The 22995-nt window shown below is 43.3% G+C and overlaps 3 protein-coding genes across 9 annotated transcripts in view; 1 reads left to right on the top strand and 2 right to left on the bottom strand.

Moving 5' to 3' along the window:
• The window catches only part of wdfy4 (WDFY family member 4), a 31219-nt gene extending 15787 nt beyond the window's left edge, over positions 1-15432 (top strand). For all 5 annotated transcript variants that reach the window (XM_029127132.3, XM_055502732.1, XM_029127131.3 and 2 more), the window contains 23 exons: positions 1800-1877; positions 1987-2178; positions 2279-2357; positions 2452-2666; positions 4215-4363; positions 4452-4566; positions 4675-4760; positions 4850-4912; positions 8077-8119; positions 8258-8377; positions 8532-8649; positions 8733-8842; positions 9736-9886; positions 10191-10282; positions 11273-11482; positions 11591-11708; positions 12570-12727; positions 12823-12981; positions 13055-13234; positions 13464-13646; positions 14023-14110; positions 14727-14856; positions 14992-15432. In XM_029127132.3, the coding sequence (XP_028982965.1) occupies positions 1800-1877; positions 1987-2178; positions 2279-2357; positions 2452-2666; positions 4215-4363; positions 4452-4566; positions 4675-4760; positions 4850-4912; positions 8077-8119; positions 8258-8377; positions 8532-8649; positions 8733-8842; positions 9736-9886; positions 10191-10282; positions 11273-11482; positions 11591-11708; positions 12570-12727; positions 12823-12981; positions 13055-13234; positions 13464-13646; positions 14023-14110; positions 14727-14856; positions 14992-15055 (2901 nt within the window). In that variant the 3' untranslated portion in view covers positions 15056-15432. The remainder of the gene's footprint in view (positions 1-1799; positions 1878-1986; positions 2179-2278; positions 2358-2451; positions 2667-4214; positions 4364-4451; positions 4567-4674; positions 4761-4849; positions 4913-8076; positions 8120-8257; positions 8378-8531; positions 8650-8732; positions 8843-9735; positions 9887-10190; positions 10283-11272; positions 11483-11590; positions 11709-12569; positions 12728-12822; positions 12982-13054; positions 13235-13463; positions 13647-14022; positions 14111-14726; positions 14857-14991) is intronic.
• Positions 4585-7329, bottom strand: lrrc18a (leucine rich repeat containing 18a). 3 transcript variants are annotated; one of them, XM_041067540.2, is made up of 3 exons: positions 7201-7329; positions 7012-7123; positions 4585-5921 (listed from the first exon to the last, which is right to left on the bottom strand). In XM_041067540.2, exon 3 carries the CDS (start codon positions 5915-5917, stop codon positions 5078-5080), a length of 840 nt encoding a protein of 279 aa, XP_040923474.1. In that variant the 5' UTR covers positions 5918-5921; positions 7012-7123; positions 7201-7329; the 3' UTR covers positions 4585-5077. The 3 variants fall into 3 exon arrangements, with proteins under 3 accessions (XP_040923474.1, XP_040923475.1, XP_055358715.1); XM_041067541.2 differs by having other exon boundaries at positions 7022-7123; XM_055502740.1 differs by lacking the exon at positions 7201-7329 and having other exon boundaries at positions 7012-7133.
• A 1859-nt stretch (positions 15433-17291) lies between the features above and the next one.
• On the bottom strand, positions 17292-22858 carry vstm4a (V-set and transmembrane domain containing 4a). Its single transcript, XM_029127151.3, has 8 exons — positions 22669-22858; positions 21345-21788; positions 19568-19621; positions 19359-19466; positions 19231-19264; positions 18988-19136; positions 18370-18437; positions 17292-17849 (listed from the first exon to the last, which is right to left on the bottom strand). Exons 1-8 carry the CDS (start codon positions 22715-22717, stop codon positions 17697-17699), a joined length of 1059 nt encoding a protein of 352 aa, XP_028982984.1. The 5' UTR covers positions 22718-22858; the 3' UTR covers positions 17292-17696.
• Positions 22859-22995: the final 137 nt, after the last annotated feature.

Raw genomic sequence — 22995 nt, 5'->3', positions numbered from 1 at the left:
GAAAACATTATTCATTTGATGTTATTCTTTATCATATCAGTCTCTGACAGGCTATCAGAGAGGGTGATGAATTGTTTTTCCATCTGAGAGGCAGGGAGGAAGAGGGAGGGACGTTAGCCTTCTCCCTCGCTGCAGTGTTGCATCACTTCTCTTTGAGTAGGTCTGTGGCACGCAGCAAGCGCTAAAGTGATATCCAAGTCATCAGTAATGGTCAGTCAGTCTGTTCATTTTCACATCCATGCTCATGAAGAAACGAGTGAGTCATTAATTAATTTCTGGATCATCAACTTATGACCTTTTTTTTGGGAAGTCATGAGCTTATAGGAAGTCGCTTTTGAGTCATCAAATCCATGGTAATGCATAGCTACCAAACCCTGAGCATAGTTTCAGATATCTACTTTGCAGAAACAAAGGATTTTAGAGCCTACTGTAGGTAATGAATGAGAATATAGAGCCCGATAGGCAGCCTGTGTCCTTAGTCAGGCTTCAGTGCAATCCTTCTAGAGATTTATTTCATCAGCGAATGCAGTTTCCATAATCATATCTGTGTCCTCATATTAGAAAGATAATTAACAGCACTAATGATCACGTTAAGTTCATTACACATTCACTGCCAGCCCAGAATGAAGTTGACATTATGTTGCCTTATCATCAAAGGTAGCGTATTGTTGGGAAGTCATTAAAATGGAAATGAGTGTGATGTTCTGATGTTAATTGCAGAGGGAAAAGATGAGTTATGTATTTAATGCAGCATTTTAAAAGCCAATGAGGTTTCTATCTGCTAAATAGGGTAATTAATGCTATATATTACTTATGTTTGTCTAAATGAAGGAATGAAATTAGAAGATGATGACGCCGTGTTGCTGTTTATCTGTCACACCCCGGCTCTAGTTTGCAAACTTCATTATTAGTCTTTTTTCTGTCTGTAATATTTCTCTAATCTCCCCTCAAATTACTCCTTTATTTCTTTCTATGCACAACTCATTTGGACAGACAGTCAGTCATTTAGAGAAACTGTTTTCATTCCCCCGAGGGCTTGTCAAAGTTTTTTTGACACAGAAACTTTATGCATTGGTTTATTCTAAAAGAGTTTTTTTGCATGTCTTGTATTACAGAAGTAGTTGTTGTTTCTTTTAATTGTGCATAAAATCAATTATTACATTCACGCGGTTATACTGCAGGATTACAATCTGTAAATAAAACTCGGTATAAAGAGTTACTGCATGTTCGTTCACTCAATTAAATGGCTTTCCTGGGTCAGCTGTGTGGATGGACACATGTTGTTTCACTAGTCTCTCAGCGAGCACTGCTGTGATGATGGGCTTAATGAAGCAGTTAACAGTCGGAATATGATCCCAGTGTGTCTGCTGAACATGAACATCCTGCAGTGTCAACACAGCTCTGTTTTGGGTTTTTCTATTTTTTCCCCTTCTCTCTTTTAATCGACGCGCTTGCGCTCGCTCGCCAGCAGCAAAGGCGCTTACGCACTTACCTTGCCCTTGACTGTGGCGTAGCTCAGTGATATTAATGTTTATGTTAATTAGATCACACAAGCAAATGATTACATTTCCAGACAGGGTTATTGTAAGACTGTAGCCACTAGCTTATTTTGCCCAGTGAATGCAATTTAGAATAGATATAATTGTATGAATGCATTGTAATTACATGAGGAAACAACAATACCATTATGAATATACAATCTGTGAATATTTGATGTGTGTAATGTACAATATGAGCTAGAGGAAGGCAGATTCTCTTTTCATTTGCAACCATCAGGTTTCTCCTCTTTTATTTTGTAGGAGTTTCTGTCTTATATGGAGTCACATCGACAAAGAGGCCACAGCATGTTCGAGAATATCAAGACCAACCATTTACAGGTTTGAAAGAAGCATTGCTATGATTTTATTGTAATCAATGTTTCAAAAAAGCAGCTATCAAATGTGATAAAATCTTTTATTTATTTCTCTGCTTGTTTCTGTGCCACAGTTACGAGCCAGCGAGTGGGATCGAGTCACTTTGAAATGGCTGCATGTGGAGGCTGAGCTGCTGAGGGAGAGGGCTGTGTTTGGCCCCGGACCAGGCGTGCTGCTGAGACAAGACTGGGTCCAAGAAGCCGCTGAAGGACCCAACAGGACCAGATCACGCATTCGCAGGAAAGCTCTGAGACGGTCTAAACGGGTATGGATTTTTAGTTGGCTTACGTTTAGTTAAGAGTTGGTCGTACAGTAAGCGACGAGTAGCATTTAATGTGTGATTGTACTCCAACCAACTGTTACAGCGGGTGCTGGAATCACTGTGTTTTGGGTTAATGACTGACATTGCTGAGGAAAACAAAAGCAAAATAGAAGGTGAAACAGGTAAGAATATTTTAGATTTTTTTATGTAATTTTACAAAAATGTGGGGTTTGGATGTCAGCATGATAGTAACATGATATCCATTTTTGACAACAGAGCCCAAATTCTTGTGCGATGTTGGAACAGAGGCCAAAGCAGACGAGGAGGAGGAAGGACAGTGTTGTGAGCAGCTGACTTTCTTCCCTGTTCTGAATGATACTCCCGCTGTCACAGAGGATCCACCGGACCCCTTAACCCCTGAACCCTGCTCACTCACACAAGACTGCCCTGACATACGCATCATCCTGCAGGAGATGGACCCCGGAGAGGAGGTACTACAGCACAGTTGGGCGTGTTGATATGCTGGGCTAAAACACTGTGCCTAAATACAGCCACATCTCCATCCCACCCTTCTGATATTCAAAATCATAATTACGTATCTGATGTAGACTGAGGGATTCTGGTAGCCCAGCGCTGCTATCAGAATTTCATCTTTCCTCATTAGTGTAATGTTTTAATCTCGAGGCCCAGCTCAGCTCTTCTCATTCTTCCAGTGAGTTAGAAGCCGACGGATATGTTGACAGGGACCCTCATCGCTCCGGCAACCAGCCGCGGCTTTTAATGTTTCTGACAGAAGTATTAATAAAAACAGTAGGAGGTGATGCAGGCTGTCTTACATCTGCTTAGTAAGTGTGTGAAGTGTGCAAGTGTGTCCTGTTGTCTTGCAGTGGTTCAGCGTGTGAGTCCTGCTGAGCTTCCTGTCAAATGAACACAGTCATTAGCTCTGAAAAATGCACACAAGCAACCAGACTAACACACACACGCAAGCAGAAACACACAAAGGGAGAACCACTCATAATTAGCTTGCCAGCGCCAATAGTGTGATTATGACAGTAATGTGTGTGGGGAGAAATCAATGGTCTGACATTAGGCTCTCAGTCAATAAAAGGCCTCCTTTTCTCTCCTTCCCATCATCAGCTAAATCACTCTAAGACTGATAACTCATATCTGTCCAGAGCACAGTAAGGAGATAAGGAAACAAGTTTATTGTTATGTATTTAATCTTTCTTAACAATAAATGCAACTGTTTTGTGTGAAATCTAGTTATTGTTAGCCACAGGCCTGATTCTGGTTATGTCCACCTAAGGAAACTAGTCTAATCTGACCATTATGCCATGTACTAGTAGTTGAGGCTCACTCACCTTGTTTCTTCTTAAATGACAAGTAATATTATCCATCATAGCGTGTCTTTATGTGTGCATTCAGACAAGAGGCTCTGATCACTTAGCAGGTTTCCTATTGTGTGTGTGGCAGTGATTAATTCTTCTAATAATGGCTGGGCATGGCCGCCTCCTCCTCCACCACCAAGTGTGTGACTTCGTGTCTGGGGGTAGGGAGTCTGATTTGATTAGTATAAATTGTGAAGGGCCTGTGGGTATGTTGGGGCCCCATATGGTTTTTGGGTGCTGTGTCCCAGAGGGCCTGCAGAGGGGCCAACACAGGACGACAGCCAGGTGTACGCTCTCACTGTGAAATGAGGGGAGACAATAGAATTAGCCACACATTATCACGACGCACTTAGCATTAGCTACAGCCTGCGCTGAAAGCAGCACGTGGGCCCACTTTGGCACAGAATGCACCGGCTGCTGCAAGAGGAGCCGGGCCTTCTCCTCTTCATCAATCAGCTCTGATAATGAAGTGTTCAACTGTGTCTTTTTAATAATGATTAGAATATGTGATTAAAATGATCAATCAAGTTAAGCCTGAAGTGGCTGCGTTGCTGTCGTGTCATGTCCCAGGAGAGAAATGTGTCCATGTGTGTTGCGTCTTTTACACGGGGCCTCGTGCGCGCCATCTCTCTCTCTCCTGTCTCTTTTTAGGTAAACGCTAAGATGTGTGTGGTGATGGTCAGTGGCCTCAGGGTGACGGAGGGGGTGCTGCTGTTTGGTAAAGACAGCCTGCTCCTGTGTGAGGGCTTCAGTCTCAGTCCATCTGGAGATGTTTGCTGCAGGAAGCATCACCCCAGCAGGTACAGCGGAAAGTAGTGCTCGTCATATTAACGTATCATAAGCGCAACCAAGCGGATTAGTCTCTATTTCCCTTCCTTTCCCTGCCAGTGTGAGAGATACCTTCATTTCCTCCATGCTGAGCAAAGATCCGCCATCAGCCAGCTGCAGACGCTGGCTCTACGAGGATATCAAGGAGGCCCACTTCACGCGTTTCCTTTTAGAGGTCAGACGTCCAACCCACAGAACTCAGTGAAATAAGATTGACAGAACATGCATTTTATTTCTTGTACATTAGTTAGACAATGTACTGTATGTGCCTTTCTCCAAACAGGACAATGCTATTGAGATCTTCATGAAAAACGGTCTTTCAGGCTTCTTAGTCTTCCTGAATAGAGACCATGTCTCTGCATATAAACGGTAAACATCACCATGCGGTAAAAAGGATATAAACAACATTTTTATACGTTTAACATTCAGACTCTAAGTTGCTGTCTTCACACTTGTAGCTTGTGTACAGTCACACCAGCATTAAAAGGCAGAGGGGCCGCTGAGGTCATTGCTAATGCCAGGTGGGTTCCATCAATTCATTAAATTCAACATCAATGTTCATTTAAATCACAATTTTATTTCATCAGTTCAAACGGTTCAAATGCAGCATAAAATAAATCCTGTGCACAATACAGTAGGTTTGTGTGATGTTTAAATAATAGTTTTGAGTAGTTTTGTTATTTGTGTTAACAGCTCTTTGGTAATTTGTTTGGCACATGTTCCTCCTTTCTTATTCTCCACATATCCTGATCGATTGTAGCCACTGAGTTTGGTGCAACTAATCCTGCATAAGTTTTTATCCTCATCTCTTCACCACCACCCCTGCCCCCTATTCTTCCTGCTCCTCCTCCCCCTTTTGGATGCCTTGCCCTCTGCTCTTTACATTTCCTAAAGCATGTCCTACACATGCTGCTTTTATGAACCAGGTATCCACCTTTGTCTGGCTCTGATTTTTCCTTTAACGTCCCTTCACCATCATCCTGAACATACGATAAAGGATTGCGTTTCACGTTGACCTTTGTGAGGTTACATAAGACTTTCAGAAACTCAGGTAGGCTGATGAAGAGGTTATCAAACAGGCCTAGCTCTTGAAGTTTCTCTAGAGCCACCATGGTGGTAGGCAGGCCGTCCAGCCGGTTCATCCCCAGATTGAGGCTCTTCAGGCTCGTGAGGAGCCCCAGCGTAGGGGGCAACCCAGCGGAGGTCAGGAAATTATTAGAGAGATTGAGGTGGGTCAGTCCCACCAGGTTCCCGATGGACTCCGGCACAGACTCCAGCTTGTTGCTGTGCAGATCCAACCGTTTGAGGGACAGGAATTTCCCGATGCTCTCTGGGATTTTCTGGATCTGGTTGCGGCTGAGGTCCAACTCCTCCACGTTGGTCAATTTGAAGATGCACTTTGGGAAGATGGTTATGCCCATGTTGCTGAGGGTTAGCCTGTGCCACCCATCTGGGGTCATCCTCACTGCCTTTTTGGCCATCTTTAGGGTCACCTTCGTCCCCTTGGCTGCCTTTGGTTTGGGCATGGCGCTGCAACACACAGGGAGGCTAAGCTGTAATGTTAACTCATACCTTTTTGTTTTAGGTGCCCCCAAGAGATTGGCTTACAATAATTTATCTAATCTGCGCCACCACCACACAGTGCTGTTGCAAATAAATGTGCTGTGTGTATGTTTACGTGTGAGTATGTGTGTGCAGGGCTGATGTAATTTATTCAGAGACAAGGGCTTATGTATGGCCTGGGGGAGCAGGGAAGGCGTGCTCACTAAGGAAGGAGAGCTTGAGCGGTGTGCGTCGGTGCGAGCGTGTGTGCCGCGCCGTTGTGTCTGCACTGGTGCGTGTTCACCCAGCATCGCCCATGGGGGTATTTAAGAGCACGACTCTCTAATTAAGGCTAATGCTGGGGAACAATAGGGAAGAGGCGACATCGGGTAATACAGCAGAAACAAACGAGTGCCGACGCTCCCTCGCCGTGTCAACATTCAACCAACTGAGATTCAGTCTGCCGGTGTTTGTGTGGACAGTTTTGGTAGAATAGTTCTTGTGAGGATGTTTTGGGTGTTCACGCCCACTTCACTGACAATCACACAAAGACCAGTGTGTGCATGTGTGTGTCCATATCTTGATCTTTCACATGCATGTGTGCGGAGTCAAATCAGGACTTTGATAAATGATAGTCAGGGAGTGTTGGGAGTGTGACGGAGGCTTCGCTCTTCTCCCTTCCCTGTCTGAAGGAGCAAGGTGTGTGTCTGTTTGTGTCTGTGTTACACCCCAAGGCCCTCTCTCGCCTCATTCATCATCCTCTGGATGAGAGAGGTTATTCACTGGTGCTTGTTCCCATTATAACCTCCTATAGAAAACTATTGCATGAAATTATTTCCTGCAATTAGATAACACACACTGGGCCAAATACAATGATTGATTTAGTGTAGTTTTACAAAATAATTTGGTCAGGTGTTATTGGATGAGGGGAGGGGTTATTGGTGAATACACTTCAAGTAGCCCCTAGCTCTGTAAACACAATTTTTTGCATGCATCCTTATTTAGCTTTTGGCACCTTACTGCATTTTAAAACTTGTATCTATAGCTCCAACATAAATGAACCTCAATATGTACTCACCATACTTTACCTTTATCAGATCATGAGGTTGTCTTTGGTTTAAAATCGTGTCAGCAGCGTTATCTCCTGTGCACTGGCCAGCGAGCTCAGCTCCGCTGATCCTGGTCCAAAACTACGCCATTACAATAGTTATAAAGTTAAAGCACAGCAACAAAAGACTTCAGCGTGTACATGTTGCACTGATATTACCTGGAAATCCTTTTGCAAAAGGCAAAGTTGTTAGGAAAAGATCAGGAATGCGTTGTTTGTGTATTTCAGCATTTCCCCAACGTCCCTGCACCAAACGGGGAAAGTCAAGGTTCCTCTTGTTTAATAGCGTTACTTAGCAACTAGGGTGCTTGGCGCCAGGACTTTATTACCATGTTACTGGCCCACAGAGGGGAAGGAGATTTCATGAGCAGTTTAATGCTTTCCTGGATCAGATAAATTCAGTTTAGATAGCTGTGATGAGAAAAACTATAATGAAATGATCAGCAACACGTTCATTTAGTGTAAATACTTTTATTTTTGTGAACATGTGTCAGTTTATTAATTCTGTTTTTGTACTCGGCCTGTTAAAGTATCACTTTACAGTCTGAACTCTACAATAACAAGGGAGCCAAAGAAGAAAGTTTGTTTTGTCATAGAAACCAGGAAGTCTGTCATTTTTCTCGTAAATCAGTGAACCAAAATAAACCAGTAACCTCAAAATAAACCATTAATCATGTTTAAGCAACACCTTTTAAAAATATTAACTGCTTCCTCTTTTACACTGCTCGCTTTTCTGACTGAGACCACACAATGCTTTTGTCACAGCGTTACTCAACCCACGTTTCCTCACAACCTACAGTACAGAAACCACCGTGCGCTTCATCCTTCATCCTATTTATACTGTACTGTACATTATGGCTGCTCCTACGGCTGTGTACACACACTTCCTGTTTCCTCACCTCCTCTCTCCTGACCCACAACAACTCTGGCGTCTTACATTTCAACACTGGTTGCTAGGCAACAGAGCAAGCAAAAAAGGCCATGTTGGTACAGTAGGCACTGTTGAGTGATCAAGTATTTGTTTTTATGCTTTAGGAAGACGTCTGTGATTGAAAAGACACACCTTGTTAAATGGCAGGTAATGGAATAAAAACAGCTCTTTGGCTTTTGGCCCTTTTGACTTCTATAACAAGTGACTCGCATAGGTGGATCAAATAATAATAATATTGCTGTGTTTTTAAGTCTGCTTACTGTTTTTTGTATAATTATCCTGTAGAAAGGGGAAATAAGTAACTTTGAATACTTGATGCATCTGAACACCATTGCTGGAAGGACGTACAATGACCTTATGCAGTATCCAGTGTTCCCCTGGGTCCTGGCTAATTATGAGTCAGAGGTAAGATCTCAACATCTGCCACAGCTGCTTTATCTCGAACAATAGACATAAGCTCTTCATTTTTCTTCACCTATTTTCAGTGATGACCACAAACCATAAATGTATATTAGTTTTCATTTACTGTACTATGTGTGTGTATATATACTCCTCACAGAGACTGGATCTGACAAATCCAGCAAACTTCCGGGATCTGTCGAAGCCAATGGGAGCTCAGACAGAGAAAAGGAAACAAATGTTCATAGAGCGATATGAGGAGGTGGAGAACAGTGAAGGTGTCTGTTTCCTTCATATGTATATAACATTTGATGTTCACTTTCAGATTGTTTTTCTAACTGCATGTCTGTAAACTCTTCAGGTGATTTATCAGCCCGATGTCACTACTGCACCCACTACTCCTCAGCCATCATTGTGTCCTCCTTTCTAGTGAGGATGGAGCCATTTTCACACACCTTTCAGGCGCTGCAGGTGAGGTCATTAGAAACTGTTAGCACTTCACCAAAAATGTATAAAACCTATAAATATATTCATGTTTGCTGCAGAAACTCCCATTTTAGTATAGCTACAGTATGTTCCAACAAACCAGAAACATATATGGGTTTATTGATTGATTACACATTCCTAAACATACAGCAGATTTATAATCAAAAACCTACAAATCTGCTCTTTACAGGAGAGGATAAATATAGTTTTTTTGCACAGTATAATGAAATGATGTAGGTCATATTTGGCTCGATTGCAAAGCTAGTGCCACAGATGCTCCGATATGCAGCGCTTTTTCATAATGGTACTGTTAATGAGACTTTATAAAATCTATTTTTGTTCCAAGTTCGTTTTTCGTGTAGGAAACAAATTATAGGAATTTCAATATGAATGCAAATAATTACAGAAAGCATCAAAAAGAGCAAATAGCCATAGATGTACTGTAACACGTTTACAATGCAGCATCCAATTGATTATAATGAAAAGGCATGCATATTTGATAGTCAGAATAAAGCAATAAAGACGTTAGTCTGCTGAATTACGATGCCTTTTTGCCTTGTGAAGCTCATAATGGCTGTGTCGTAATATCCATAACTGGATTTACATCTTTAACTGAATTTACCCATATATATGCTATTTTCATTCATTGAGGTAATTGTTTTACTCTGAATTACATTCACTCTCATGAGATTTCCATCACAGATTATGGAATTTTACAAAAAGATGAAAAGCTTCCTTCACATATTCCAATAATACAATGAAGAATATAAAATATGTTTTGCTGCCCTGACTCAGGCAGACCGCTTCATTAATATGCCTCTTCTGAAGTTTGCTTTAGTGGCATGCAGAGGGCCTTACAGTGTTGCATTTCCTCCCAGGGCGGGTTTGACATCCCAGAGCGGATGTTTTACAGTGTAAAGAAGGAGTGGGAGTCGGCCTCCGGAGACAACATGGGAGACGTCAGAGAGCTGATTCCAGAGTTCTTCTACTTGCCTGACTTCCTGCTCAACTCCAACAACATCCAGCTGGGTCAGGCTCAAACATCATCAAACATTATTTACTTGCTATAGCAAATATATTTTAGTTTGAATTTAGAGGTTATCGCAATAACATATTTAAAAAAATATATAAATCGAGGCCATCATTAAATATTGTGTCAATACTGAGGTGTGAATGTACATTTGCATCTATGAATTTATAAAAGTTTATTTAAATGTTGCTTATAGTGGCACCAATTGCAAAACAAAAAAAAAAGTTTGAAGCTGTTTTTAAGCTCTGGGGGATAAATGATGCACAGAAATGGTTTATGTACTGCACGTTTCTGTGTGCACAGGCTGCATGGAGAATGGCACCGCTCTTGGAGACGTGGAGCTCCCTCCGTGGGCAAAAGGTGACCCTCAGGAGTTCATCAGAATGCATCGAGAGGTCAGTGAGCCTCCTCACCGGCTTGTCTGTTACACACAGCTTATTGCATTATAATGTTTGTCAGTATCAGTGAATGTGTGTACACAGATGTGCTGTTTCAGAGCAGGACCGTTACACTGAGGCAGAAAGACAAATGCGCTGCACACTAAGACACAGATCTGATTCACTGCAGCCACTTATACAGTGTCATGGTCCCTAAAGTTCAGTTTATCTAACTGAGTTGGGCCAGTGAAGCTGAAGGACAACAGGCCTATTTACCAGCTATTCAGTGCAAACACAAGACTCTCTTCTTCATGATGCAATTGCTTCTGGCAGCTGTGTACTGGCTGAATGTTCTCTCTCTCTTCTCAACTTTTGTTTCTTGTGTAAATTTGTTAATTCTTTGAGTCTCCATCCATTGGATTGTGACCCTCGCTTTTTTTTATTCCTGGGGCATCTATGATGATTATCACTCTGTAATCTACTGAACTACTCGTGTTGCCTACCATTCTCATAAAATTAGTGATTTTAGAAGATTGTTTTTTTTTCATAGACAAATTAACTCTGGAAAATATATCTTTGTAATGATTTTTTTCCTTCAGTTATTTCTCGTTCCTCCATAGGTTTATTAGGACTGGGTGCACAGATACAGCTGGCCATAATGCCCACTTTTCCTTATTAACTCTTCAGAGCCAGTCTCTGGCTAATTCAACCCCAGATCGTTCTTTAATTCCAGCATAAGGCTTTGCTCATAACACGGCTGCACCGCTTGCTGCTTTTAAATTGACTTTCGGAAGAGATCATACAGTACCTGAATAATTTGATTGGTTGTGCATTCCTGTAGAAGTTTCTTGTTTTTCTAAACTCTTATATTAACAGTTTGACTGATGGTCTTAGTCCCACTGTAATAACACGACACACTACTGTCTTTTAACACTGAATAACACATTTACAGCAGTTCTGTAATGTTACCTGACAAGAATGTTGTGCACTGCCTCCTGTTCTGTCTAGGCCTTGGAAAGTGACTATGTTAGTTCCAATCTCCACCTGTGGATCGACCTTATCTTTGGATGCCGCCAACAAGGTGCTGCCGCCGTAGAAAGCGTCAACACGTTCCATCCTTACTTCTACGCCCAGAAAGGTTGTCAGGATGCTAAAGACCCCGTGATACGGAGCACAATCTTGGGATACGTTAGCAACTTTGGCCAGGTTCCCAAACAGGTAAAGATACTGTAGGTTTCTTCTGTGCAAACAAAAATACGTTGCTTGCGTTCTGCAGATATATAATATTATTTCAATAACGTGCCTGTTTGCGTGTTTTTTCCACAGCTCTTCACCAAGCCACACCCACCTCGCAGTGGCTCTAGGAGAGAGGGATCGTCACCTTCTCCTACTCCTTTTTTCTTCAAGCTTGATAAACTGAAGTCTCCCTCTCAGCCATTCAGAGGTACTCTACAGCACAGTCATCTGCAACTCTGTTGCTCCTTTATTGTATTTTACACTCTTTGATGTCAATTATTATATAGAAGATGTGCCCAGGTCTCAAGAGGATCATTAAAACAGAGCAAAATTGTCCATAGATTAATTTACACTATGGAACGGAAGAAGAAGCTATCTGTTAGAGCTACAATATGGAGATGACTCTTCCACTGAGCCCTACTTAATAATCTGAATGTCTCTATAGGCCCGCTGAGGGAGAGGAGATGAATCTGTGAATGCTCAGGGAGAGATTCCTGCATATTACATTTCATATTAAATCTTAGAGTGTCTGATCTGATCAATAAGCAGATAGAGATGAATAGGAGGAGGAATGCTAGGACTAATGCAGACACAGCGTCTTCCTGGGGATTTCGGAAGCAGAACTGGCAATAGGACATAATGATTTCTGCCTGTTCCTGCATGAATTGGTCAATTACAGGCACAATTACAGCCCCTCTCTCATCGCACACATACACGCATGCATCTACGACTTACACTGTCCAGGATGCAGTTGTCCCTCTAGGACAGATGTTCAGCCTGTTGTGGCTAGGCAATAGCTGTTTTAATTGCCCACTTTTCTTTCGTCAATTTAATGAAATTCTTCAAGTTTACTGAGCTACCAAGCTCTTTAATGTGATGTTTTTGAAACGCCATTAACTTTTCTTTCGACAGCATGTTTATTCAGGTACACCAAAGGCAGAATGAGGTCACTCGTTTGTATTTCTAAGACCATACATTTTTATTGGTGAATATGTTTTGACTGATTGATTTTTAGACCAGGCTTCTCACAACTTGTCCTTCTTCCGAAATCAATATGAACCCCTCACAGAGCTGCCGCGAGGTGTAGTAGGTCAAATAATGTGTCTGGAGAAAGAGGTTGTCATCCTGGAAAGAAACCAGCTCGTCCTGTCACCCGCGTCCACCTCCTTCTTTAGCTGGGGCTTCCCTGACCACAGCTGTGCCTTTGGAAACTATGCCACAGACAAGGTAGCACCCAGGCTCATAATCATGCTAAAATGAACTGAAATGATATACAGGTCACAATTCATGTGTTGACCATGTCCTCATGTGTCCATCTTTAGACTGTTGCTTTTTGTGAGAGTTTGTGTGACTGGGGCGAGACACTGTGCGCCGCGTGTCCCAATCCAACAACTATCGTCACGGCAGGAACCAGCACCGTGGTGTGTGTGTGGGACGTACTTGTCAACAAGGACAAACCCACTCATCTGAAACTCAGACAGGTGACTTTGTGCTTGTCTACATCGGAGACTGGACAGCGGGTCACAATAACACTGACCCAGTTTTTCTACGCAGCCTTTGTACGGTCATACAGATGCAGTGGTTTGCCTGGCGGTCTCTGAGGTCCACAGTCTGATCGTCAGCGGGTCCCGTGACCTCACCTGTATCCTGTGGGATATGGATGAGCTCAGCTACATTACCCAGTTAGCAGGACACACAACCAGCATCACTGCTCTGGCTATCAATGAACTCACTGTAAGTCTAGACATACAGTATCTTTACTTGTTTTTCTGCGTCCCTGTCAATGGAGACTGGATTTACAGTTTCCTTGACTCGCTGTTGTCGTGCGGTTTTTCCCAGCATGAGGAAGGGAGGTTGCACAGTGCTGACAGCATGCACATCCTCTACTGTACATGTGATTGTTTTTGTGCATTTTTGTGTTTCTGTACTCACATGGACATCACACTGTGTTAATCTGTCCAAGGGTGAGATCGCGTCATGTGCTGGGCCTCAGCTTTACCTGTGGACCATGAAGGGTCAGCTGTTGACCTGCACTGACACTTCCTGCGGGCCTCAAGCAGACATCCTGTGTGTGTGCTTCACACAGCGACAGGAGTGGGACTCTAGGAACGTCATCGTCACTGGCTGTGCAGATGGCATCATACGGGTGGGTTTTTGGAATTAATAGCTGGGAAAAAAGGCTTTCAAGTTTAGCTGACAACATATGGGTTGTTTGTGTGATTTTCTTTAGTTTAAAATGAATATATGCATATTCTGCATCAATTATAAACAAACTCTTAATTGGGCTTCACTATATAGTGGATGGCCATGTCACACGACCCGGAGACAGACAGACAGACACACACACACACACACACACACACACACACACACACACACACAAACACACACGCGCGCGCTGTTATTACTTTATTATCGCGTTGACTTATGGGCTGCGCACGCATGCTGGTGTGTATTTGAGCGTTTTGTTATTATGTTGAATTATGTGTGATTTTGCTACTCGTTATGTGTCTCTCATACAGATATGGAAGACAGAGTACACCAGAACACAATTACCTGGCCCTCCAGAAGAGCTTGTGTCCCCAGGGCAGGAGCGAACGGAGAGAGACGGTAATGTTACTGGCAGTAGGGTAGGACATGCATGCATGTATTGCGTTTATAATAACACAGATGATGGGAAAGGCTGACAGTAGCATAACTGTGAAACAGACTAGGATGCAGCCACACAAAGAGGTTTGTGCTTCAGAGACACCCATTGCTATCTAATTAGATAAATCCTTAAGTGTGAGATGATTATTTTTAACCGCTCATCTCCGAGCCAGACAGCATGGTTTCCAGATGAGTGCTTGTAATGCTCACCCCATCCCTCACTAGCATTAGGGCTAGCAGGAATTATGTTCTTATAAAGTTATTAAACATAGAGGCAGTAAACACTGATGAGTAATTCTGCTGACGTGTTTGTGCGTGTATAATTTAGAAAGCAATAATACCCAGATCCAATTTGGCATACGTTGGTTACAGCCTCACGTCACCTCATACGAGTATTATGCTTGGTAAATTACATCGAGACAAGTCTTTACATAACATTGAAGCATTTGTACTTGAGGGATTTTTCTTCCTTTTTAACCTGCTGGCCGCAGATAAACGCTGTACGTTCGCATTTTTTTTTTAGAGGGCAGGGTGCGGGTTACAGACAGGGTGTAAATGGGCATTGATGTATCCACAGTGAACAGCTTGTGCCAGGTTAAACGCTGGGAGAGACATCTGGTGTTATGCCGAGAGCTGCAGAGAAGTGAGGCTGTGTCGCGGCGCCTCTACAAGAACAATGCAGCTATCACAGCTTTGGCAATGTCCAGGTACAGTAAATGGACTGCACCCACTCACTGAAGTGAGAGGGGAGAATTAGACTTTAGGCTTTGAACTCTGTTTTTGGATGTGGTGTGAGTTTTTGTGCACCTATAATGAATAGGTTCTCTCTCTCTCTGGCGTAGGACCCATGCTACTCTGCTGGCAGGTGATGCCTGGGGCAGAGTTTTCACCTGGACATGTGAGTGAGGTGACAGTGCTGTTGTGCCTCCGGCCTCTATATCTACACAACCGTATGCTATCACAGAAACCCTGGCACACACCAGCTGAGGTGTGTGTGTGTGTGTGTGTGTGTGTGTGTGTGTGTGTGTGTGTGTGTGTGTGTGTGTGTGTGTGTGTGTGTGTGTGTGTGTGTGTGTGTGTGTGTGTGTGTGTGTGTGTGTGTGTGTGTGTGTGTGTGTGTGTGTGTGTGTGTAATGTAATGTCATTCCACAGTATTTGTTGGCAGGTTTAACTTTACCTTATGCATAAGTATTTAATTCTGTATTTTCCAATGTAAATACTAAGTTTCAACTAATTTGAATAAAACAATCAAAATAAAATTAAAGACATTTCCCTAAACTGTCCATGGTGAATCTGTGATATTTTGGTATGACTGTTTTTATTTTATTTGTTTTTATCTGTTTTGTTTTATTTTCTTATTATGCATATGCTACAACTTGTTCATTGAGGTAAATAATGTAAAACAGGCAAAGACTTTATAAAAAGTAACACAGAAAACAAGCAAATAATATAAGTTGAGCTCTTTTAGCAGAACTAAGTGTTGATTCAACATGACAGTAATCAAGAAGCATTTGAGTGACGCTCAGCCAGTGTTCTCTAAGAAACGCCGTTTTAGAACCACAGCAGTTCCCACAAATTGCACGTAAGCCTTCGGCATTAGCCTCTGCTTTTCTCAGCATTTGTTTCCTGGGATTTGTATTGTTTTGCTTTGGTGAATATCTGTGGTGAGAGCCGTCCAGGATGTTTGGTTAGTTGTGAATACTTCCTTGCGCTCCCTTTGTTGTTTCTCACATGTGTTTTCACTACACTTTGTAATGTGGCTTTTACGAGGAGCTTTTTTCATCTTGTTGTATCATTACCCTCTGCAAGTTTACTGCGATGTCATGTGTGTGTGTTGTGGATGATGTGAAATGTCTTTGGGTCTTTCCGAGGTGTCCATTTTGCTTGTCGCAGCTTTTTGTGTGCATGTTTATGGTTAACCGAGGACAGATATGTGTGTACAGCCACATCAGACTGTTCTGTGTAATCACTGTAGGGCCTCAAAAACACACTCCTGGGGAAGCCTGACGCATGTGAAGAGAGACAATATGAAAGTTAACCCTTCGTAAACGTTGAACTGAGGCTCCTGAACTGTATTTTTGCACGGATGTTTCCAGTTAAAATTGCATTAGCCTGGACGAGACTGGGAGGGATTGTTCTCTTTCGTTTGCTCTCATGCACTTGCACCACTGTTTTCTGTCATAAAGGAAGAGGTCTCTGTCTTTAACCTTTGTGTGTGTGGCTAATTGTGCTAAGTGGAGTAGCTTAATAGACTGGAAAATAGTCCTCATAATTTTCCCAGGGAGCGAGCAATGACCTTCTCTAAAGACAACAGCCATCTCCATTCTCTCTACATCACTGGTTTTATGTTATGAAATGTCAAACCATTGAGTTCCTCAGAATAATTAAATCAAATAAATTATTGCACCTAGGCAGAACCATCTTGTAGCCTAACCCAATTATAATGCACTGTAAAGCTAATTATTAACCATGATTACAATTAGTCTAATTTGAATAAATGTAGTCATTAGCAGGTTCATCCTAGTCAGTGAGTCTGAACTGTGGAGGATGATGGCCTCTCTCTGGAGCTCTCCCACTCACAGAGAGAGTGCCGTGGACATGCATCATTCTCCTTCTTCAAGCACTTCATCCCATTTTTCACACACTGACCTTCACAAAACCGTCTGCACCCTTCACCTTTGCTGGATACTTCAGCTTAATGCCTGCTGCTTCCAGGATTAATATTCACTGTCTATGTCTGCCCCTTGTTGATCGGACTTTCAAATCAGAAACAGAGGACTCCCCGTTCTAATGTGTGTTTATTGGCCAAATATATTTTTTAAATTTAAGAAGCACATATTCTATATGAGAAAATTATACCAGATTCTGCAGCTACTGGCTGTTTCTTTATATTTATTAGACATACTTCTTGTGTTTTTTATCTTTTGCATTGAAATTTTTCCTCGATAGAAAATTAAAAAAAATAAAAACTTATTTGTTTCTCATTGCTGCATAAGTCAGGCACTGAATGCACGACAGCTGCTTGTAATAATGTGGTGTTTTTGGTTTTTACATGTGGTTCGCTCAGATTATGAACAAATGTGTCCAAGTACCCACCAATCCACTTTGAGGAGATGACTCAAAACAGCATTTGTACTCTTCATAAGTCAGACTCAGTTATTTATTTATTCATTTGAAGTATTAGTACTGTAATTATTAATGTATTAAAGCTGAGTGTGACAGTGCCTTACGACACTGCAGTAACAAACCTGGACATGAGTTTCTTTCCACACAGTCTCCTGAGTTTATACAGTTAACAGTAAAAGCGGTCCTATAAACATCTGGCTCCCAGGCCAACGATGGCAGCAAACAAACAACAGACTTACAAGGTCTAAAAATCTGCTGCGCTGGAATGGAACCACGCAGGCAAAACACAAAACCCTCATTTGCCAACAACAAATGCTAAATGCCATACGAATAGTTCATAAATACAGTCCTTTGTGTGCCACTCAGTCCAGTTTGGAGAGCTGAACCTCTGCCCTCACCAGGAGGTGCTCAGCTGCTGCGTTTATAGCTGTTTCTCTTGGAAGAGGATCTGAGCATACACCGTGTCTGGGCAGGAGGGTGTGGGATCAAGGCTGGAGCAGGCTGGGGGCTCCGGTCTGGGTCTGACTAGCTCCAGTTCTGCATATGTCAGACTGTCCTCCAGTGACACCCGAGGCTGGAGGAGGAGCGAGAAGAATAAACATTTAGTTTGTTCAGTCAAAACTAATGCTGTCCAACATCAGATCCCGCAAGCACTAATTCAATCAGTGTGCTCATCTCTAAAGCTTTGCTCCACTACAAAACTACAACACCACTACATGCCATCTGTAGAATTAGTGATGATCCTTAGTTTGAGCAGTTTTCTTCTGTATGTACTTGTCTGACACTTTTATTGTAGATATAAAACTAATGAAGCACTCTAAATAAATAATTGTGTTTGAGAAGCAATAAAACTAAATAGAATTATCCTCATATAACTGAATGAAGACACCGCAATAAACTCCGGTAGACAATCATGCACTCGTGAGACAGAATCCCTCATGCATGTATCTCAATAACATTTTTTCAGAAGTATTTTCAGAATGTTAATAAATATATTCGAACGATTACATTAAGTGCATCTGTTTCATAAACTGGGTCATGGAAGTAGTGGGTATACAGTAGGTAGCTGGGTTTATGGGATGGGCAGGACTCACAGCAGCAGATCTCCTTGTCTGAGTCTTTAACCTTCGAGGCTTCTGAGGCGGCTTTGCAGCAACAGGCACTGAAAACAGAGACGACCTCATGAGGCTGAAAACTACACAAACACCTCTGCGAGGTGGAGTCAAAATTATCCTTCACCACCACTTGATACGATACTGGCTGCGGTGTAGTACATAATAAAATAGGAGCAGTATTTACTCATGGTTCTTAATCAGTCAGTGTTAATTTGACCTCGGAGATCACACTCAGCAGGACTTTACCCAAATGCTGGATAGGGTTTCATTCCTCGACTGGCTCCCTGCTGTTTTTGTCTCGTAAATTGAATTATGCTGTGGATACTGTGTCATTTTCTGCTTTCATACAGGCTGCATACATTCCTTCACTGCTGCTTTCTTTACCACTAATTTCCTCTGGTGGCGTCACAGGAGGCCGGAGCCTCACTCGGCACCCTGGGACTGTATCGCCCGCTCGACTGATATTTGAGGTGTAAGTCAAACGCCATAAAAACAACACGGAATGGGAACTGAACCAGTTTTCTCCGATCTGTGGAACAACACTGTGGGTCATCTTTATAGAGGAGCCTTTTCACTCGGAAAGTTCCTTTACGCTACCTTTGGCTGGTATGTGAGGCAGTGGATCTTCAGGTGGTTTAGGTGGTGTTGCTGTTGCTCGTCTGTCAGGTTTCAGCCTTTTCTCTCTCTTTTGAACTTTTGGGGAGGAACTGGATGAACTGCTGGAGCTGGTTACAGTCTCCCCTGAGCTACACGAAGAAGGCGACCAACAAAACACAGAAACGTACATTTAAGAATCTGGAGCCATTGACTGACTTACTGTAGTGAGTAACATATTCTTACCTGCTTTCTGGACACTTGACCAGAAGGTAACTGGCTGTGGGTAAATTATTAGGAATTAGGAAAGAATGATTTCAGGCACGACCGTTTACAGTATGTGAATTATTATAATAGAAGAAAATAGTGTTTACCCTTGAGTCTGTGTCTTCTGTAAAAGTACTGGCAGGTGAGAACCAGAGTGAACAGGAAGATGGAGAGCAGACCCAGTGAACAGATGAGTACAGCACACAGGTACACGTCTGTGAAATAGATATAGATAAGACAATGAGAACAGAACAGTGGCTTTTCAAAATGTTTGTAATAAAAGTAGAAACAGATTTGATACCAGAGATTTTATTACCTGCAAACAGATGCCACAATCTTTCACCGCCACCTTCCTCAAGCGTAAAGTGCACTACAGGGAAAGAGTTGTTAAAAAAAAAAAAATCACCAAATCAGAACACGGAGCCCCAAACGTGTTGCCCAGACCTGATTCTGTGTAAATTGCTGCTGTCTGAGGGCACTGACCTAAGACAGACAGCTTCACGATTTCCAGAAATATCTAAACCACTGTCATGAGGGGAGAGTCTGCTGCTGCATCAGCCAAAGCCACATGCGCACACAGGACCCACAGCATTGTTGTTCCTGGACTGTGTTTGGGGGTTTCCCCTTTGCTCTGCGTCTCTACTTCCTTTTCTTAGCCTCTTCACAGTTGGTTAGTGTTGTAATTTATTTGTGTACTCACCAGTGTGAAGCGAGTGTTTTTAGCAAGAAGTGGGAACAGAGACTAGAATACAGTACAGTATGTACCTCACACATCATTGTCTGTCTGTCCCATAATGAGGTTCAAAATAAATGCAGTACATAAATACAGTATTTCCTAAACTTAAAGGTACTAATTTACTATAAGTATCACAAAGCAGGAACACATTTTCATGATGTTTCTATTATCGAAGCAAAGAAAACATAACGTCAGCCCAGCAGAAAGCCTTGTAAAGTCGAGAAATTACAGTAAAGTCTTAATTATCTGATGAGGTGACAGCCTACATGAAACAGGCGCATTTGGACAGTGGCAACAGGTACTGCACGAAAACCACATACCTGACCCTCGCCCTGCGGTTAACCACACTGTAAGGCTCACGCTCACTACAGCATCTACGCAAACCAAAAAACATTCCAACATGTACTGAGCGCAGCACGGATTCACACATGGAAACCCAGGCTGGAGAAATCTGAGGCCGGACAGGAGTAGACTGTAAATGCACACTGTCTGCTCATTTTACGCGTTTGTCTGGAGCCGGGAGGACGAACCCTCACCCTGTGTCTGTTAAACGAGTGCAGTGATCTCATTGGGCTGTAGGCCGCAGACCGAGGGGTTCCCTGCATTATAGCTGCAGTGCAAGCTTCTGTCTTCATCCATATAATGTCAGTTCTAGTGTTTCTGGTTCTGTGGTCGACGCATGTCAGAGATGCCTGAGGTCGTGTGGCTTCCTCAGTGGGACAGTTCGCTGAATATAGGGCAGGGCGTTGTCGAGCGGCCTCGTCTGACTCAAACCTCGGCTTTTTGGCGAAAGAAAGGTTGCAAGGTAAAATGTGCAACAGTGCAGCTGTAGCCGCTGGTCACACTGCAGTACGTCTGCTTATCAGTGGAGTTAAAGGTAGCGCTCAGCCCGATTTCTCAGGTTGTTATTGTTGAAAGTTGGCGCAGACTAACTAATTTCCACTGCAACTGAATTCTCCTCTTGTAAAATTTCTCCTGAGGCTCGCATAAAAGTGAACCCGGAGTGCTGACATCATGGGTTTCAGAGTTTTTGAACATAGCCAGCTCAGCAACACTCCTTTACGCTTCTAAATTTATGCACAGAGGGCGATATTGTGGAGTGCGGTTCAGCTGTGTGAGCTCATTGTTTTGAGATGGAAATGCCAGAGGATTGGGGTCACACAAACGCACATTAGGCGCGACATACAGCAAAGGCAGAAAAAACACATTTACGTTTGACTTCTAATCTTATTTCAGGCTGACAGACAGCATGTACAGCCACTGAATGACCGCTGCTGTACCAGGGTAGAATTCAGTGGGAATCATTTTTAGAGCAATAAGTCTAAAGTGGCTGAAGTGTTCTTGTATGTCAACTTACCTGTGAGTTGTGTGGCGCTGGTGCCGTTGGACGCCGCCCTCCACGTGTTTCTGTACTGGCGGATCTCCTGCACTCTGCAGGTGTAGAGGCCCTGGTCGGCCCCCGTCACGTTGACGATCCGCAGCCCGTACGCCTCCCCCTCCGTCTCCTCGTACAGGCGGAACTTGGGCTGCGGGAAGCCGCGGGTGTAGTTCCCGTACAGCTTCACTTTCTTCATGCCCAGCCTGGCGATGAGGAACTGCGCGGGCGCGGGGGCAGGAGGAGCGGGGGAGGCCGCGGGGGAGGGCGCAGGCGCCGCCAGGGGAGAGACGAACCAGCGGAGGATGAGCGTGCTGCTGCTCCTCTTCCTCTGAGACACCAGGCAGGACAGCGTCAGGTTGTCCCTCTCCGTCACCGTGACAACGGGTCCGGGGGTCACGGTCACGTTCAGAGCGTGACATACCACTGTTGATGAACGCACAAACAGTGCAGCTGTCATCAGTGGCTTTCTCACCTTTTTCACGCAGTAATACTGTAAATGCAGCCGGTCGTGGAAAAAGGCTGAGTTTGTTTTACAAGACGCTTGGTTTCCTGCCAGTCAAACGTAATTGCAGCATTTAGACATGTAAGTTTATGAGCAGGGATTTATAGCGATAGTGTTGTCATTCCATTACAGGATGGGAATTCAGCCTGTCACAGCCAGAACACTGCAGGAACAAACGCGTGTGCCATGTTTTTCGCTCTCCTCGGGGTAATTTTATTCGCCTGGTCGCGCTGGAAGAGACGCGAGGTCTGGACGCAATATGTGCGGGCGAAAAAGGGGCAAAAGGGAATCTACAGGTGGGACGCATTCATCCTGGGCTCCGTGCGGCCCATAACAGGCAGAGAGAGGCACAACAAGATAACCAGGACCATCTGGGGTGTCGCGCTGTTTTTCTCTTGCAGTGTAAGTTGAGTCTCTTGGCTTTTGTCCATTTCTCATTTAGCTCAACAACAAATGCAACAAGAGGGATTTCAAGCAAAGTGAACTAAAACATCAGCAGCAACTCAATCTAACAACAGATGGACTGCAAGTTACACTCTGTTCACACACACACACACAGCTGGTCGTTGCTGGTTTTGCCAACTTTATGAATCATCACATTTGCCACATCAACATTACCACTAAAGTAAAACTGATGCATTTGCCACCGTTGCTTTGTTGTAGAATTGTGTTTTTAGGGTTCAATGTTCTCATGCAAAGGCTCCAAAAACAAGTTTCATGCCCGACTGCACATGAAGTTTCTTCCTAACCTGCCTCTTGTGTTCTCGCTGGTTTCTACTTGTGTAAACAAGGTAAACTTACCTGTGACCAGAGCCTTAGTCACGACAAGGACCACTACAGAGAAGTGCATTTTCCACAGTCAACGGATCCATAAACCCAGACCACTGCACAGCACTTGAACAGGCAGCCACATACAAAACACAACCTGACGGCACGACCCGCAAGAGCCCTTGCTCAACATTAACTCTTCTCCCCTTTCTCCTCTTTTCTGTGTAATATAAAACAGTAAATGCTCTGTTCCCACTTAGAAACTCCCACTCACTCTCCCAGTACTCGCTCTCTCTTGCCCCCCTCTCTCTCTCTCTTTCTCTCTCTCTCTCCCTCTCTTTCTGTGTGTCCTGCAGAATG

The sequence above is a fragment of the Betta splendens genome, chromosome 15 (genome assembly GCF_900634795.4).
Source record: "Betta splendens chromosome 15, fBetSpl5.4, whole genome shotgun sequence".
Classification (NCBI taxonomy): Eukaryota; Metazoa; Chordata; class Actinopteri; order Anabantiformes; family Osphronemidae; genus Betta; species Betta splendens.
Note: the sequence above shows the minus strand (reverse complement) of the source record. Positions and strands in the feature narration are given on the sequence as shown.

What these genes read in the sequence shown, in the direction of transcription:
- lrrc18a (XM_041067540.2), bottom strand. Translation starts at nt 5,917, where the DNA reads ATGCCCAAACCAAAGGCAGCCAAGGGGACGAAGGTGACCCTAAAGATG.
- vstm4a (XM_029127151.3), bottom strand. Translation starts at nt 22,717, where the DNA reads ATGCACTTCTCTGTAGTGGTCCTTGTCGTGACTAAGGCTCTGGTCACA. An exon ending in GCCTCACATACCAGCCAAAG is followed by an intron (nt 18,438 to 18,987) that starts GTAGCGTAAAGG and finishes CTCTGTTTTCAG; the next exon opens with TGCCTGTTGCTGCAAAGCCG. An exon ending in AGACAAGGAGATCTGCTGCT is followed by an intron (nt 17,850 to 18,369) that starts GTGAGTCCTGCC and finishes CTCCTCCTCCAG; the next exon opens with CCTCGGGTGTCACTGGAGGA.